Raw genomic sequence first — 19,906 nt, forward strand, 5'->3', positions numbered from 1 at the left:
AGAAGTGATCTTCTACAGATCATGTTTTTTTATGGCTTTAAGTGGTTTTTATTGGGGAGCTTTCATCCCCCAAATTGGCTAATGGATGTATATATTGCTTCGTGCACATCCTGTTTCATACTATCTCAACCTGGAAAGTCTTCAGAGAGCTGTGGGAGCACAGGTTCACTTCTGTAGGGAACATGCATTATAAATAAATCTTGAGAAAAGAATGTGTGTGAAATTTCTGAGGGACTTCAAAAAAATTCTGTTCAACTCTCAAATAGCACAAAATAGAACAACAATCTTGTTTTAAGTACTTGGGTTTTGTGCTTCCCGATTCAGAGAATTGATACCTTTATGTCTGATATCCCAATGCTCAAGAGACTTCAGGAGGATTTTGGTCTTTTTATCCAGAAACCCATAGTATGTGCCAACTGCTTTGAAACTTTTTGAAGCTAAAATACTGCTACAGTTCCTATACAGAACTGCTGCAATTTCCATTGCTAAGTGGCATACTCATGGGACATCGCTCTTTATGATAGTATTTCTTAGTCATGGAAACCTGTCACAATTGCCATTGTTAACCAAAGACTACCTGTATTCTTTAAAACTGGGAACCTTTCATTTGGTTGTATAGGATACTCCAACTTGATATTCCAAATTTCCAGGAGATTATTTGAATATATATCTGAAATATTTAATTTATGTTAATAATCACTTATTGGCTTAGAGTTCCATAAAGGCCATCTCCAATAACTTTAAAATCTCTGCAGTTTCTAAAGTCAGAAGGACATCAAGGCTGAGCAGTATAGAGTTTTAACTGCCATTTCTATGTAAATTATATTCATTTTTTGTAGAGTGTTGATAGTTTTAATATTATTGTTATTTAGTAGCCAATTGTGATGATTCTCTTAAATGCCAATAGTAGCCATTATCAAATAAGAATTATTCCAAAGTGTCAGTTTCTCGTGAGAAGAAAAATCAAATCTCTTTCTCAATAAAGCCAAGGTGTGTCTAGCTGATACCTTTCTACAAAGACAGTCCATAAGCAGGAATTTCCTCCAATTATGAGATGTACATCCTTGTAGTGTCTGAAATGCATATTACTTCAATATGACAAAAAGGAAGTTTGTGATACTTTATCTTCTCAGTTTTATCCTTTGTGTTTTTCTTTAAAAAAAAATACAGAAAAAAATACACATAGACAGACACAAGATGTAGTCCTCGATTTATGACCACAATTAGGATCATAATTGAGTCATAGTCAACTTTACCACCTTTTTTATCACAGTTGTTAAGTGAATCACTGCAGTTAAGTGAATCACATGGTTGTTAAATGAATTTGTCCATCCCCATTGACTTTCCATGTTAGAAGCTGGCTGGGAAGGTCACAAATGGTGATCACATGACCCTGAGATGCTGCAACCATTATAAATACAAACTGGTTGTCAAGCAACCAAATTTTGATCAGCTGACCATGGCGATACTGCGATGGTCATAAGAGTGAAAACCAGCTGGAAATAACTTTTTCAGTACAGTTGCAACTTTGAACAGTTTAAACGAATGGTTGTATGTTGAGGACTATATGTAAAAAGAAAGAAGTTACATGTGTGAATGTAACTATGCTGGCAGTCCTTGTTTCGGAACTACAAGTGGGATCAGCAATTTAGTTGCTAAATGAAGCAGTTGCTAAGTGAAACTGCGTTTATGTTTGTACTTCATCTTTCCTTTGCTTTACAGATCAGTGAAGGTTGTAAATGTGAGGATTGATCACAAAGTTACTTTTATCACTTATAACTGAATGGTCGCTAAACAAGGAAGTCGCTAAACAAGGACTACTATAATGGTAATGCCAGTAAATCAAGCAAAGCAATTCATCTATCATTTTTACTTTTGCTTCTAATACATATGCAGCTATCTAGAAAATATCCAGAAAAGAACGTATAATAGTGTTATTTAGCTAAGAGTTAGCATAGAAGAGACAAGGAAAGAAAGGCTTCATGTTTAAGATATGCTTTCTAAATGTTCCAAAAACAGTACATATAACAGATTTAAAGTATGTATGGATCCTACTGCAGATTTTAGTATATTATGCTGTGCACTATATATAATTTACTTTTATATTAACAATTGTTAAAACTTTTTCTCATCTCCTATGTGACAAAATATGAGTAGAAAATAATCAAGAAAACACATTTATAAAATATAAGATGCAACAGTTCCCTAGAAAATGCCAATAAAATAGAAAATGTACAAATTATATAGTTGGGGTTGTTGTATTTTTTTTGCAATGCCATCTTTCAGAAAAATCTATTTCTTTGACAAAAAGAATGAATAACTATAAGATATTCTTATCAAGTTCTCTGTTATTCCTTATCTTCTGAAGTAAGAGAAAGTGGTGTGAGATAATTTTTTTGTAATTCTTCTAGCATTGCTCTGTCTTCTTCTTTCAGAGTTTCTTTCTCTTTCATCTCCCATCTGAAATTAAATAGATGAGGTATTTATGTTAGCCACACTGGAATAAAAAAAATTAAACTTGTTATTATATGGGAACATATTACAATTGTTAGGTTATTACTGAGCATACAATTTTCTTATATTTTTGTACAATCATTTTTTTTTACAAGTCGAGCACACTGACATGTACGTACTTAAAAAAACACTCTCAGAATATTCCACTCTGTAAACTTCTCAATTTTATTATGTTCAGGTTCTCTTCTGAATCTATTTACTAGCGTATAGAGCTACTACGAAAAAGTATAAAAAAGAACGTAAACAAAATAGACCAGAATTTGTTCCTCTGTGTTTTGGTGCCTGTCAGCAAACACATAATAGATTCTGAGCTCTCTACATCTCTGACTGTGCACTAGAAGCCTCTTATCCCTACAGTAATTACAGACAGGAGGGATGTCTTAAGACACTTATGTCTCAATATAGAGAGGAGGATATATAAATACTAAAAAAACTTACATCCATGCATTTCTTTGCTGAGTTGCCATTATTAAGCAAAGGTTACTCATTCCAGAATCAGCCAGCTTAGAAACTCTGCACAGGAGTCATCTAAGTGTCCATGTTTAGCATTATTATTCTGCACACTGCTCGACTTCACTTGCTTCTGACCTTTGCAATGTTAGCTACACCAGCATAGTTGTGAGAGATATAATCTTCTGGGTACTCATTTTACCAATTTATTAATAATGCATATATTTTCTCACTTATTTAATTCGTTGCTGTCAAGGCAGAACAACAAAGAAAAACTTGTATATAACCTTCTCCTGGGCAAGCTAGATTGAACAGATAGAAGAATACAAAGGTACAAGATGGAATAATTTCTGATTTATGAAGAAGAAGAAGCTGAATAGCTCATTACAAAATAATTTCAGTGACTGCTTTGTTTCAAGTTCTGTTTATACTGCAATGTTCAATTTTGTGCTCCTCTTTTGACAGCCTGCTCTATGTAGAGGGCTTGAAGTAACTCCCTCTTGGGTGGAAGGGACAATTTCCACCTGTCTATTGTTTTGGAAATGGACAGACTTGGAATGAGACTATGTGCATTTGTTTACTTATTTTAATAAATGGATTAAATATATTTTATTTATTTTTTAAATTAAATTAAACTTTTATACGCCCATCTTCCCTACAAAATGACTGGGCATTTGACTAAATGAAAACTAGATTTCTTACAAATATCTTGTACCCTATTTCCCCCAAAATAGGACATCCCCTGATGATAAACCCAATCTGGCTTTTGAGTGCATGGCAATAAGGCCAAGTGCTTATTTCAGGGTTCAAAAAAATATAAGACAGGGTCTTATTTTCAGGGAAACACGGTATGTTAATTTAGAGTAAGAAGTACTTGCTCAATGAGCCCATGAAAATTGGGAAAAGGGTGCAATGGAAAAGCAGCAAATAAGAATAATAAAGTCAGAAAATGCAGACAGATATGTCACATATCTTCAATAATTTCACATGAAATACATTAATTTAACAGGCAGAGTTCTTTTTCTACTCCATGGTGTATCACAAAGAATGAATCCCACACGTCTAATAAGCATAATATGAATTTATGACTCAGTATTTTGAGATCACAAATTTAATTTGAAGTATTTATCTTAATAAGATAAGTTTCCTGTTTTACATATAACATAAACTATAAATAAAACATTTAAAAAATAAAATAAAACATTTAAATATTTGTGAAATTGAGTAACACAAATATGGCACTAAGATACTCCTTATATGACAAGCTGTTTATCCACTTATAAATAATCATAAGAGAGTTCAATTCAGTAAGAGCTCCATCTTCAGTAGCAGTTTTCTATACTTGTTGAAAATGTCTATTACTATTTGAGTGATAAAAATTTGATTCTAAAATGAAAACCTAGGGGTATATCAAGTATAATTTGCATGCTTCTTAGATGTAATTGCATTATTATATTTAAAGAAATCAGAAATATAAGAAACTCTGATGCCAAGAAGTTATTTTCATTTGCATAAAAAGCAGAACTTAGTATTGAAAGCTCCAGAGATGTCCACAGCAGAAATGTCTTTATTAGCATATCCAAAATATATTACATTATTTTGGCAGCATCAGCTGGCAAAATGTGATCATATACCAGCTCAAGTTAGATGAATCTGTTCATTTTAAAATCCTGGCTCTGTGAGTAGAACTGCCAGTTTTCAATTTATATTATTCCAAATTAACAATGTGACTTTCAGATAAGTCTATTAAATCTATAACTGGCACATACCTTATTTAGGATTATATTAGCATGTTCAAAGATTAAATTAAATTTGCTGTCCAAATAAGTAATAATTTGGTCCAAATCTTAGTGACAATATGGAATACTTGGTTTATGATTAAAAGAACAATCATAACAACTCTGAAAATTTATCCCAGACAATTTTATTTTCATACAGATTGTAGAATTAATTTTGTCATAATTTATAGGCATGTACATATGCCTAAATCTTGTACTCATATGAATTAGATAAAATATCATGAGCTTGGGTGGAATTACATTCTGTAATTATTTTATTTTACGGTTAAAGAACAAAATCATGTTCTATATGCTGTACATATGTGAATTCTGTAAATAGCAATACTATGTGAAAAACAGAAACGGAAAATAAATTATAAGAGATGTTCAAATCAATATTCTTATCTGTATGGACTGTACAGTTAAAGATTTAGCTGGATATACATAGGTTGTAATCTGAAAATGTAATAAGCCTTATATTTTATATGTTACCATATTTTTGGGAGTATAAGATGCACTTTCCCCCCCCCCCAAAAGAGGGTGAAAATTTGGGTGCATCTTATACACCATTGGCCTCCCAACCATCAGCTGTTTCAGGCTGCAGGGATTGCCATTGTCTATTGCCGCCTCCACGTGCCCCATTTTTGGCCTCCGTGCACCCCATTTTTGGCCTCCGTGTGCCCCATTTTCCACCCATTCCAATCCCCATTGCATGGAACGGGTGGAAAATTGGGTGTGTGGAGGTCAAAATGAGCACGCAAAGTCCGAAAATGGGGCGCAGGGAGGCGGCAATAGGGTATGGCAATCCCTGCAGTCTGAAACAGCTGATGGTCGGAAGGCCTATCCAGCCAACAATCAGCTGCTTGTGCTAATCAGGCTGTGCTGAAAATGAAAATGAAACAGGCACTTTGCTGTTTGCAGCAAGGAGGCAATTTGCTGGAAGGCAGAGGCAGATTTTTTTTCTTGTGCTAATCAGGCTGTGCTGAAAATGAAAATGAAAATGAAACAGGCTGTTGGCTATTGGCTGTTTGTTTCAAGGAGGCAAATTGCTGGGAGGGACAGGCAGAGGCAGATTTTTTTTTCCTCCCAAAAAAAGGTAGGTGTGTCTTATAGTCCGAAGTGTTTTATACGGCGAAAAATACAGTATATATATATGCCATAGAGAGGAAGTGGTCAAGCTATTTTCCAAGGCACCTGAAGGCCAGACAAGGAATAATGCATGGCAACTGATCAAGGAGAGATTCAACCTAGAAATAAGGAGAAATTTTCTGACAGTGAGAACAATCAACCAATGGAACAAATTGCCTTCGGAAGTTGTGGGAGCTTCATCACTGGAGGCTTTCAAGAGGAGATTGGACTGCCATTTTTCAGAAATGGTGTAAGGTCTCCTGCTTGGGTGGGGGGTTGGACCTACAAGGTCCCTTCCAATTCTGTTAATCTAATTTAATCTAATCTAATCTCCATGATAAAAGTCCATGTAAAATGTGCTTTCAGAATTCTGTATTTTCTTAGATTGAGGCAGTACCTATTTGTGATCTGCATGGTAGCTGGGTATGTAAGTTCATATATATTTGCACAAAGGCATCTGCACACTGCAGAAGGGCATCAATAGAGTACATGCATGTAGATCTCACTCATGCCCCAAAACTCACCACACCAAGCAATGCAATCTGAAAGCTACACAAACAATATGTCACTATGGACTGTATGAAATAAACACCAAAAGCTTAATGATTTAATCAAATTTGCTTTTTAAAAATCACTTGAAGTGAAAAGACCCAACTTTAAAGAAGTCAGAGGATCAAAACTGCTACTTTAGACAATTGCTCTATTTTCCCCAAAATGATTTAGTTGAGTAGGGTTTCTATGGAAGAGAATACAGTAATTTGGATATACTATTTTAGCCCTAAATGCAAGTGTACATTGCAGGAGGAAAACCTCAAAGGCTATACTATTTATTGTTAATTTAGATTATGTTTTACTAATATTGATATACAGCTATTTATACAGCTATTTATATATTAGAAATCTTTGGATCGACAAATCTGAAAACAGTCTTTACCAAAGTAAGTTTTAAATAAGCTTTCAACTCCAAAAAAAATGGGAAGGAGGAGTAAAACAGCAAAAGTGTGATTGATTTTGGCAAGTTACAAATAGACCAAGGTGTAGATGGATTCTAAATAAGATTTTGGAACTAACTGAAAGAAATCTTCCTATGGAAAAAAATGCTTTTGTTTTGAATTCTCTCTAGAAAAAATGATAGGATGAGACTTTGAAGGTTGGATAATAGAAGGAATCAGAAGAAACTAAAGATTGCAATTAAAAGAGAAGTTAAATCCATTTGACATACTAATACAGAATAAAGATTGAAGGATATTTTTGAACAATGAGCTTGTTTCATTTGAAGACTGTTTGCCTCTATAGATAGATTATGCTTAAAGGATATTATAAAAGAGTAATAAATTTAACCTGCCAAGATTGAGCATGATCTGAAAGTGAATTTAAAAATGACAGGCTACAAGAATGATATGTAAAAAGATGCTATGCTGGACATACAAATGAAACTCTGCTGATGTCTTAATAATTAAAATGGATATAGAAATAACAAACCAGGAGAGTGGCCTGGATAATTTTCCTATAGTGGATTTACAAAAGAGACATATCAAGTTCTAGCACTTTATCTGAAAAAATCAAGATTGTTAAAAGTAAAAGGAAGGAATATAAAGTTGGTTTATTTGATTAAAGTAAAAATAGGTATTTTTTTATCTTTGGTGACCCTTAATGGACTTTTGCTGATCAGGACTGAAACAATGAGGCTTTAAGATATGTGAAGAGATTTTTAGTATTTTAAGAGAAGGTGGTAATTTACTTAAATTGTTTGTACTTGCGATGAAGGGGGAAGTCATTTCTTTATATATTTTCTTTCTTTTTCTTTGCTGTATTTTTGTTTTCTTCTATGTTTATTTCTATTTTTTCTTTTCTGCACTTTCTATTTTTTCTTTTTTTAAATTTATATTAGTTTTTGTACTTTAATAAAATTACTTTTTTTTTTTTTTTTGAAAAAGGAAAGGGTTTTGGCAATTATCTACAGCAATCTGCAGTCCAGAGCAGGAATCTACTTCTTTAACATTCCTGACAGTTGGCAATCCAGTTTCTATTTAAACCTATCACTGAAGAACAGTCCAGTATCTCCCAAGGCAGTTTGCTCAAAAGATGCTCATACAATTAGGAAAATTTTCCTGACATCCAACCAAAATCTATTTCCATGTAATTTAAACTTCCTCTGTTCTATAACAACACTGAACAATTCTGCTTTGTCTTCTACATGACAGCCTTTCAGATGCTTGAAGACAACTGCCATGTTTTCAAACTTCTCATTTCCAGACTAAATGTATCCACTGCCTCCAACCATTTACCATAAGTTGTTCTTCCTAAGCCATTTATTTTGGTTCCTCTCTTCTAAACACAATCCAGTCTGGCAACATCTAGAACTGAATAAAATATAGGGGACCAAGATGATAAGTCTAATGTGTACAGTATAGATGTGTTGATAGATATTGATATATTGTCTGTGGTCATTACATCTTTTGTCACAGTTTAAGGCTATATGTTTTTTTGCCATTTCTGTATAACTTGCAATTGTTCACTTCATTTTTCCCTTTCAAACATAGCTATCTTGATCTTTATTTATCAAATTTTAGATCCATACAGTTCAGATTTTATACAACCTGACATTTTCTGCAAAACTTTCAAACTCTCAGATAATACACGCTATCATCTTCATGCAAAAGTACAGCTACTCACATCCTCAACCAATCCACACCTGAGATTACTACCAACTGTCTTGTGTATTTATTTATTTATAAATACATTAAACCATTCAACACCCAGTGTTGAACCATTTGCAAATATTTAATTTCTTCCATCACATTCAACCTATATATGGAACATATATTGAAGCAGGATTGGAAGAATATAAACTTTTAAAATTAGTTTTAAATTTAGAGGAAGAAATATAACCTGTGATATGCTACTCTGATAGATGAAAATACAAAGCTAAATTAAGGAGTACTGTGGAAAAAATAGGACTAATATTAAATATAAAGAAGAATAAACTAATAACAACAGATACAGCAACCAAACTTAGTGAAGATACTGAATTAGTAGATAGCTTCTGCCTTTTAGGATCAACCATCAACATTAGAGGAACTGGGAGTCAAGAAATACACCAGAGACTAGTACTTGGTAAACTAACACTGAAGGCCTTGAAAAAGATCATTGGTCATTTTTATTTTTTAATACAGAAAATTAAAATACAAATTCCAAAGGAGAAAAAATGGAGATTTTACAAGAAAAAAACTAAATTTATTAGTTTATCTTTATTTAATCTTTATTTAGAACTTTGCATTTATTAAGTTGTTCAATTATCAATGTTACTTGGTTGCCTGCATGATTCTGATCTTTGTAGATATACACACATCACAGAATCCAAATATCTTTTTCAAGGCCTTCAATTCCAATGATATATTCCCAATCCCACAGGTGCAGTTTTTACAAACACGTTAAACAAGCTGAAAGCCATCCCAAAAGCAAATCGCACCCACATATATTTTAAGAGCACCAGCATGCCTACCATCCCTGTCCTAATGTTCCCTTTAATTGTATTCATTTTATGTATTCAATTCATGCTTATACTTATATATATTATCTAACAAATACAAAATAAATAAATAAAAAATAGCATGCTTCCATTTGGATTAATTACTTCTGAAACCCTACTATTTGTCAATGTTCTTGAAGAATTTATTAGTTTCACCATTTTTTCTTGGGTATTAATATTGATAGCATTTGTTTCAATTCTATTCTTTAATATACACTAGTATTCCACACAAATCTCTAGACTGTAAAACTTGATCATGGCCAGATGTGCCCATACATTTATTTCTCCTAAACATAATAGTTGTGGTCAATCAAGGATTTCACATAACACTTTTCAGTAAAATAGGAAAAATGAGAACCAGATTATCTGTCTTTGCTATACCCATTGTGTCCTTACTGCTAAGAGTAAGAACACTACTAAAAAGATTGGGCATATTTTTCCAGTAAGCCACAAGTGAAGCTGAAGCCCAGCTATACTCCAAGCTTTCTTGCCCACGCTGTTTTATGCAAGCTGAGATTTTTGTCTTAACCTTGAAAGCTGAAGTTTCTTGATGTAAAACTATTTTGCATGTTGTCTGAGTTTAATTTTAATTTCTTATATTCTGTTTTTTCAGCTAAGAGTGATTACATCCACAATTAATAAGCACATTAAATAACCATAATTTACTAGGTACGTTTATTTGTATGTTCTGATATAGAAAGACTACGTTAACACCTATCCCCAAAAGCTGCAATAATTTGAAACAATGTAATAGCAGGAGTTTTATTAATAGACTCTTGAAAGACACTTCGTAAGATGATCTATAGACAGAAATAGCCAGACCTTCTTGAACCCTTCTTGTGATTAATTAGAAAATCTGTCTTAAATATTTTTCTCTCAAGTGTAATAACCTTGTTAGACTTTGTCATTAAGAACTGATAAATAAATGCTTGGTTAAGCATAAATAACTTGATAGTAGTAGCAAAGAGTGATGATCTTGGTTTTATACAAGATACCCATGGTTTCATTTCTAACTTACAGGATCAAACAGTATAGATTATAAAATAACTTCTAAAATACCAAATTTAGTTTTAAATTAGTGCTGAAGAACAGCACTAAAACTATTTTAAGCTAAAATATTTCAGAATATTATTTCTCTGTGCTGTTTCTTTTAAAAATAAAACAACTATATAAAAAAATAAAACCAAACCAGAATCAGTGGTTCTGATTATACCCTTTGATTACAGAAAGCATAGTTTTCTCCATTTTCCTTGCTTTTCCTAAAAAAGCTTTGCTGGATCTGAAGTTAAATTGTTTCATAAATTTCACACTAATTCCTAATGGAAGCCCTAAGATCAAAGGCTTTTTTCTTGGGGATTTCTGATGGAGGAACATCTCTATATTCTGAACAGCCCACGGAAAGAGGATTCAGGAGGATTGCACATGGCACAACACAGTATCTATATCTATCAATAGGTACATGTGGTCAATATCTAGCTTCTATTTGTGTTCTATGGTTATAGTGGCTTTGGGGGAATTTTAAGGACTAAGGCCTGCTGACCATAGCTCCATCCATCTCCAATTCAGTTCTGAACATGCAATAGACATTATTACATTTACAGAACTATGCTTTTTACTCAATTAATCCAAAAGCTCCTTGCAACTTTCCCAACACATCCTTCATTTCTGAGTGTCTGTAAACATTGTAGCACGCAATGTAATTTTTGAGTGTGTCCTCCAAAAGAATGACCAAATTCCTGGAGGGTTTCATAAAGAGTTTCTTCTTTGCTTATTTGATAGCACTCTCAGCTTTAAGGGATAGTGATTGCAGCTCCAGTGGCTTGGATCTATTTTGGTTTCAAGACATTGCAAAAACTTCATTGTCCCTATTAAATCCACACAGTTTATAGTGTTCCCTCCAGGTTATCTGGTTGCTTCAGGATTGCTTGGCAGACTATATTTTCAGAAATACACTTGAAGGAGTTTAGCTGCAGATCATAATGTTTCTCAGGATGGAAAGCCTCAGTAGGTAGCAAGGTAATCCAAGGAAAGTGGTCACAACAGGAGAATTCCATTTTATTAATCTACCATAACTGACAGCCATTATCTGAATTAATAACATTTGAATTCAAATATACATGTTCTGATCTGACCAGAAGTGACAACAAAAGTGCACGTTACTAGAAGATCATCCTTCCAAAATACCCAGTAGAAACTACTTGCTTATTGAGAAGTCAGACTCTCCTTTGAAATTTATTTCATCGGACTATATTAAAGAATATCTTATCTCAAGCCATTTAGAGCCTAACAGAATTCAGGTAGTAGATAAATTATATATATACATGAATGTCCAGGCAGCTTGGCTGAGACACCAGTGGATAGCTAACAGAGAAAACTCTTTTCATTCAGATGATTTTCTTTAATTTGTCATCATGAAAGGGCTCTTGACACTTGGACAAATTTGGCTAAATAAGAATTGACTGATACTTCTCATGTTTCCATAATAATAATGAGAAGACAGTAGATGTTTCCATGGTATCATGGTTTAGGAGGGTTGCTGTATGCATTTCCCACCTCATTTCTGATTATTACCAAGATAGTTCAAGGTAAACATTTTCACTGTAATTTTTTTTTTTTACTTAGACCTGAAAGAGTTGGAGCAAGGAATCTTTGTGGAAGTTATCCATCAGACAGACAATCTCTTTCTAAGGTAGACCTAGAATAGCTACAGCTCAATAAATGGAAATTAAAAAATTAAGGCTACCATAGACTGGTCTGCTCAGGCTGTAATAAGACTGTCTTAGCATTAACACATCCATCCATCCATAACATTTATAAAATTATTTGAATTCAACTATTTGAAAAGCTAATGTCTTTCAAGTTGGAATTTAATGGAGATTTGTTAACATTTCCCAAAAACAACATTTTGAAAACATTGACAAAATCTCTATTAAATTCTAACCTGAAAGATGCCCACATCCACTAGAAATATTTTCATTGTATGCTAAAAGATTATTTTGGTCAAGCCATTGAGCCACTGCAGCAATACAGAACACCAGAGAAAGAAAACAAGACTGTTTATACCACGTTTTCTAACAAAATAGATAGCCACACAACTTTTCTAAAGTGTCTGATCACTCATCTCTCTACAGCAAATCCACAAAAGCTATGAAAAGGATAACACTACCATACATTAAAAACATTTTAGAGACAACCAACAGACTATTATAACCACACAGAATCACTGTAGTGCACACCAACTAAAGCCCTACAAATAATAAATAAATTGAAAAACCCATGAGCCAAGAGGAAAAACCAAGAGTCATCTATAACAACGTGAAGACTGCAGCAACCACTTTGTATGACACATAGACGGAAAACTACAGAACGCTTCCATGAACACAAATTAGCAGTCAGAGGACCCAATGAAATCTCCTTAATTTCACAACACATAGACAGACAGAACCATAATTTCAATTGGGAAACTGTCATTATCCTAGACGAAGCTAAATCTAAAAGCTCTATAGAATTCCTGGAAGCTTGGCATTCAGACAAATCAGTCATCAATAGAAATACTGAAATAAATCATAGATCAACTGGGACCAGAGGTTTAGTCTTCTGAACTTTCAGACTTGTGCTGGAGTCTATCCTCAGGCAACTTCTTTCTACTGGAATATGTGCTTTGGGCTATTCTATGAGTTGTATTTGTGTGGTGCCTTCATATTGGCTGATTTGTGTGTGGATGGTTGATGACTGGCTGTTGTTTCCTTGTGCTGCCAAGCCCTTTGCTCCTAAATACCTGATAAGAATTCCTGTTGACTGACAAGGGACTCATTTCCCAGGCTTCAATCATTTCCCTGACTATCTTTGTACCTTCACAGCCAACAATCTTAGTAGCTGTAAAATTAAATGTATGCCCTCGTTCATTGAAATGTGCGGCTACCAATGAATTCAGGTCTCCCTGTCTGATCCAAACATTTATTGCAAGAACACTTGCTTGTGTTCTTGCAATAAATCATATTTACCATTCAAATAAGACAATTAAAAAGAGCTAAGAAGAAAATACCCAGCATCCAATACCTAGATAAACAGGGATTGATATCCGGCAAACAATCAAGGAAAAAATATTTGGAACTACCAAGGAGAAAACCACACCCTATCAAAATTGGCAGGGCAAGCTACTGTAATGAAACATCAGCAGAGAGCACTAAGAACTACATAAACTCAATTCTGGAAGAAAATTCAGAGCAGTGAAGAATTGGAGCACAGTAAAGTTTGGGAAGGAAGGATCCCTGAAAAGCAGCCAAGACTTTCGGGGAAAGAAAAGTTGCTGAAAATTAGCCAGCACAGAAAAAAAGAACCTTAATATGCACTAGTCTTTGCTACCTTAATGATTCTGAAAGACAATTAGGCAAAGGCCTTAACGTTGTAAGGATGATTATCTATCTACATACATAACCTGTATGTATAAGTAAACGTAAACGAGCTATTTTAAAGAATTATATCCTGCTATACTAGATGTTCCATGTGACACAGGAGTGAAAACTGGTACCAAGGGAAGGGAATTACTTTCTAGCACAGACTGACCATAATAAACTGATGGCAGGCAAGATTTGCTTCTTATCTGAGGATTTATTGTAATTATGTTAAGATTACAGTGGTCACTCCCCTCTAACCTGTTTTGTGGTGTAATGATCCAATAAAGAAGTGGCTGTGTGACAATCACCCAAGTATCATGGGTGCTAGAATACCATGTTGCAACAGAATATGAACAGATGAAAACTGCTGAATACTATTAAGCAATTCTAAGCAAATTGCTTGTGCTTACTTTCCATACTACAGTAATCTGTACTAACCTGATCATGCAGTTTCTTTACAACAGGAAGACACTAAACCTTTCTAGCAATTTTCCCCAATTAGGGCACTAATTTCTCTGTGAAACCCATTGAGAAAGCAGTGTTACTGAGTTCATGACAGAACTCACTGAGGAGTTCAAAAAGAAGCAGATATATTATAATGTGGAATCATTAGTAATAGTTGTTGACCATGTCCCATTGATCTTGGGGGTTGCTCATTGGAATTATATAACTCAATATACGCAAAGAGCTGAGAATCCAGAATAATTTCTAACATACAAGGAAATGTTTAATCATTTTACTAGTGTTTTGGAATATAACTCCATTGCGCATTGTTATGGGCAACACTAGAGTAAACATTTTTATAAGGAATGTCCAAGGAGCTTGACTCAGAAATCTTACCACATAGCTCTAGTAAGGCATCGGAAACAACAGAAATTAGCAGCACACATGAAAAGAGTTGATGCTACAATACCAAATTTATTAAATATGCCTTCCTCTACCTATTTATCTTATAGATCTGTGCACTCTTCTTTATGTAATGAGTTTGTTCTAACTAGAACCAAAGCAATCAGCGGGAACCATAAGGAGATATACAGTGCCTCATAAAAATTAATTTTAATAAGGAAGAATCTGAATTCATAACTCAGCAAGTTTATATTATTACGGTTTTCACACAGTTAGATGATCAGACTGGATTTGGCATTTTTATCCATCTACTGAGTCCTTTCTAAGGATCTCAGGTTGGCAGATGTGGAGGCTTTGTGGTGGTAAGGGTATCGTCACAGGATGTAGTCAAAGGGTGGGTTCTAAATTTGTTTACTACCGGTTCTGTGGGCGTGGCTTATTTTGTGGGCGTGGCTTGATGGTCATGTGACAATTATTTAGGATTTAGCAGAGGTACTGGTCTACCAGGCTTTTAACTGCTTGCAGAGCTGTACCAATCTACCCATTTATTTTTGCAGGCACTGGTGTACCCATTTATTTATGCAGGCACTGATCTACTCATGTATTTTTGCAGGCACTGATCTACTCATGTATTTTTGCAGGCACTGGTCTACTCATGTATTTTTGGAGGCACTGGTCTACCCATTTATTTTTGCAGGCACTGATCTACTCATGTATTTTTGCAGGCACTGATCTACTCATGTATTTTTGCAGGCACTGATCTACCCATGTATTTTTGCAGGCTCCGGTCTACTCATTTGTTTTCTTTTAACACTGATCAGCTGTAGGGCAGCCCTTTGAAGCCCTGCAGCAAGAGTTTAAACTGTTTTTTTCCCTCTAGCCATCAGCTGGGACTCAGGAGGCAGCAATAGATTGGGGGTGGGGCCAAATAAAAGGTAAGAATAACGCGGGGGGTGGGGCAGGGGCCCAGAACCAGTTCGGTGATGTCATATTGTCACCGCTACCGGCTTGGCGGAACTCGGCGGAACCGGGAGAAACCCACCACTGATGTAGTCTGTTTAAAGTAAACCTGCCTTTTGCAGTTGACTTATGGTGAATTTGCCAATGCCGATGCTGTCTAAGTGATGCTCCAGTTGTTTTGGGATTACACCCAGGGTGCCTATTACTATTGTTATTACCTTTGCTTTCTTTTGCCACGGTCATTCTATTTCTATTTGCAGACCTTTGTATCCTCCCCAAAAAGGTGACTCTGTGTGGCTTATCTAACTATGCTCATGATCATACCATGTTAAAATGGCAGCCAACAGACTAAAGTGCATCAACTAAACTAAATTTAGCGTGCTCCGGCCCCCAAGGCTCTACTCGCTCCTCAGGTTGCATAGATCCTCAGGACCCAGGCCTTCGGCTGATGCTGTGCAATGCCAGGTCCGTAGTAAATAAAGCCCCCCTCATCTGTGATCTTGTTCAGGAGGGGGGTGCGGACCTGGCAGGTATTATGGAGACCTGGTTGGGCCAGGAGGGGGGGTTCCCCTCGTTGAAATGTGCCCGCCAGGTTTCCAAGCATTCCATCAGCCGAGGTCACAGGGGAGGGGCGGGGGGGTAGCGGTTATCATTAAAGAAGGTCTGAGACCGAGGGAGGCCACTGTTCCTCAGACGGCCGGCTGTGAATCCCTTTTTGTGAAATGGGGTCATGGGGTTCAGATGGGTTTGCTGATCACGTACCTGGCTCCCTGCCACGTGGCAACAGCCCTGCCCGAGCTACTCAACGTCATCACCGCGGTGGCGGTTGATACCCCTAAGCTTATGGTCATGGGGGATTTCAACCTGCCGTCCGTGGGCGAGACGTCAGAGATGGCTCGGGAGTTCATGGCTTCCATGACAGCTATGGACCTGACCCAGTTAATTCATGGCCCTACCCACACAGGGGGAAACACGCTGGATCTGGTTTTTGTCTCTGGACAGTGGTTGAGGGATCTTGATATAGGGGATATAGTTACTGAACCCTTGTCATGGTCAGATCACTCTCTCCTTCGTCTCGACTTTCGAACCGCTGCACCCCGCCGCAGGGAGGCGGAGCCGGTAAGATGGTTCCGCCCCAGGCGCCTGATGGAATCTGACAGATTCCAGATGGAGCTTGGGCCATTTCCTGAGGTTCTGGCACACGCCTCGACTGGAAACCTGGTGGCCGCCTGGGATAGGGCGGCTGCTGGTGCTCTGGATCGGGTCGTGCCTTTGCGGCCTCTGACCCGGCGCCGATCTCAATTGGCTCCTTGGTTTACCGAGGAGCTGAGGGAGTTGAAGCGCCGGAAAAGACACCTAGAGAGTAGTTGGAGGGCCAGTCTTCTTGAATCTGACCGGACATTAGTAAGATCCCACATTAGGAATTACTTAGTGGCGATAAAAGCAGCGAAATGTAGTTATTTTGCTGCTCTTATTGCGTCATCAGATAATCGCCCGGCCGCCCTCTTTAGGGTGACCCGCTCCCTGCTCCACCAGGAAGCACGGGAGGACCCCTTGGAGGGTAGAGCCGAGGATTTTGTTCAGTATCTGTATGACAAAATCACTCAGATTCGGGAAGATTTGGACTCCGACTGGGTAGTCTCAGGGGGAGAGACAGGGGCAGGTCTTGAGAATGTTATCTGGGATGAGTGTGATCCTGTGACTCCTGAGGACGTGGACAGGATTCTGGGTAGACTGAACACGACCACTTGTTTATTGGACCCGTGTCCTTCCTGGTTAGTACTGGCTTCCCGGGAAGTGACACGAGGCTGGCTCCAGGGGATTATAAACGCTTCGTTGAGTGAGGGTGACTTTCCCGCCACCTTGAAAGAGGCGGTGGTGAGGCCTCTCCTCAAGAAGCCTTCCCTGGACCCGGCAATGTTGGTAAATTATCGTCCGGTCTCCAATCTTCGCTTTGTTGCAAAGGTTGTTGAGAGTGTGGTCGCGCAACAGCTCCCCCAGCACCTGGATGAAACGACGTATCTGGATCCGTTCCAGTCGGGCTTCAGGCCCGGGTACAGCACGGAAACGGCATTGGTCGCGTTGGTTGATGATCTCTGGAGGGCTCGGGACAGGGGGTGCTCCTCTGTCCTGGTCCTGTTAGATCTCTCAGCGGCTTTTGATACCATCGACCATGGTATCATGCTGCACCGGTTGGAAGAGTTGGGGGTGGGAGGCACTGTGTTGCGGTGGTTCTCCTCCTTTCTCTCTGACCGGTCGCAGTCTGTGTTGACAGGGGGACAGAGGTCGACCCCGAGGCCCCTCATATGTGGGGTGCCGCAAGGGACGGTCCTCTCGTCTCTCTTGTTCAACATTTATGTGAAGCCGCTGGGCGAGATCATCCGTGGTTTCGGGGTGGAGTACCATCAGTACGCTGACGACACCCAGCTGTACATCTCCACCCCGGATCACCCCAACGATGCCCTTGAAGTGATGTCCCGGTGCCTGGAGGCCGTACGGATCTGGATGGGGAGGAACAGGCTCAGGCTCAACCCATCCAAGACTGAGTGGCTGTGGTTTCCGACGTCCCGATATAGTCAGTTGACGCCATCACTGACTATTGGGGGCGAATCATTGGCCCCCACGGAGAGGGCTCGCAACTTGGGCGTCCTCCTGGATTCACGGCTGTCTTTAGAAGAGCACTTGACGGCCGTGACCGGGAGGATTTTTCATCAGGTTCGCCTGATTCGCCAGTTGCGTCCCTTTCTGGATCGGGACTCTTTACACACAGTCACTCATGCCCTTGTCACCTCCCGCCTGGACTATTGCAACGCTCTCTACATGGGGCTCCCCTTGAGGAGCACCCGGAGGCTCCAACTGGCGCAGAGTGCGGCCGCGCGGGTGGTAATGGGAGCGACATGGCGTTCCCATGTAACACCTCTCCTGCGCGAGCTGCACTGGCTCCCGGTGGTCTTCCGGGTGCGCTTCAAGGTTTTGGTTACCACCTTTAAAGCGCTCCATGGCTTAGGACCCGGGTACTTGCGGGACCGCCTACTACCACCAATAGCCTTCCACCGGCCGGTACGCTCCCATAGAGAGGGGCTCCTCCGGGTGCCGTCAGCCAAACAATGCCGACTGGCGGCCCCCAGGGGGAGAGCCTTCTCTGTGGGGGCACCTACTATCTGGAACGAGCTCCCCCCAGAGATACGGAGGATCCCGGATCTGCGCACCTTCCGCCGCGCCTTAAAGACCTTACTATTTCACCAGGCCGGCCTGGCCTAATTTTCTCCCCTCTTTTATAAAAGATTTTTAAAATTTTAAACATCTTTTAGTATTTATATATTCAATTTTAAATTGGTTTTAAAAGTTTGGGGTTTTAAATTTGTCGGGGCCAAAATTATTTAATTTGATTTTATTCTATTTTTTAAATTTTGTATTGTATGTGTTTTTATTGTTTGGCTGTGCACCGCCCTGAGTCCTTCGGGAGTAGGGCGGTATAGAAATCTAATAAATGAAATGAAATGAAATGAAATTGAAGATGGCATTAAATTTCATTGTACCATGTACCATGACACTAAACTAAAGTAAACTAAACTAAACTAAACTAAACTAAACTAAACTAAACTAAACTAAACTAAACTAAACTAAGCTAAGCTAAACTAAACTAAACTAAACTAAACTAAACTAAACTAAACTAAACTAAACTAACCTCTGGGCTGTGAATCAATACCATGGCCTGTTAGGAACTGGGTTGCACAAGCAGCGGGTGAGCGAGCGAAGCTTCATCTGCACATGCATGCATGCCCTCAGTCTATGGAAAATTTCTATTCTATGAAACCGGTCCCTGGTGCCAGAAGGTTTGAGGACTGTTGACCTATGGGACCATTTTCCTTCAGTTTATGATCCCTGCCTTCAAAATTACTCAAAGGAAGAATGGGAAGGGGGAAAAAACAACCAAAGTTTGGTCACTTCTGACAAGGAGACTAATTTAGTGTTGTCGCTTTCCTCTGTCCCCAAATGGTATTTCTGCTGATTAGCCTTCCCAAGGGCAATTCTTACATGCTTTTGATAGCAGTACAAGAAAAACCTCTGGAGGAAAAAACCCCCATCTCTGCATATTTTTTCTTTTTGTTAAAATATTCCAATCTGTATGGGATTTGAGTTTACCACCTTTGGATCAACAGCTAGGAGCTCTTAACTATTCTGCTCTTTAAGCAATTGGATTTGAAAACCTTCTTCAAGAGTTTAGCTTAATTCCCTCTTCAGAGCTCTGAGAACTTCAGGGGATAATGACTGTCAGTCACAGCTTTAACAACTTCCTC

The 19,906-nt window shown here is 38.0% G+C and overlaps 1 protein-coding gene across 2 annotated transcripts in view; it reads right to left on the bottom strand.

Moving 5' to 3' along the window:
- Window positions 1-1,106: 1,106 nt before the first annotated feature.
- The window catches only part of KIAA0825 (KIAA0825 ortholog), a 161,897-nt gene continuing 143,097 nt past the window's right edge, over window positions 1,107-19,906 (bottom strand). For both annotated transcript variants that reach the window (XM_034440675.3, XM_034440674.3), the window contains one exon: window positions 1,107-2,460. In XM_034440675.3, the coding sequence (XP_034296566.2) occupies window positions 2,349-2,460 (112 nt within the window). In that variant the 3' untranslated portion in view covers window positions 1,107-2,348. The remainder of the gene's footprint in view (window positions 2,461-19,906) is intronic.

The sequence above is a fragment of the Pantherophis guttatus genome, chromosome 2 (assembly GCF_059756535.1).
Source record: "Pantherophis guttatus breed Tessera chromosome 2, ASM5975653v1, whole genome shotgun sequence".
Taxonomy (NCBI): Eukaryota; Metazoa; Chordata; class Lepidosauria; order Squamata; family Colubridae; genus Pantherophis; species Pantherophis guttatus.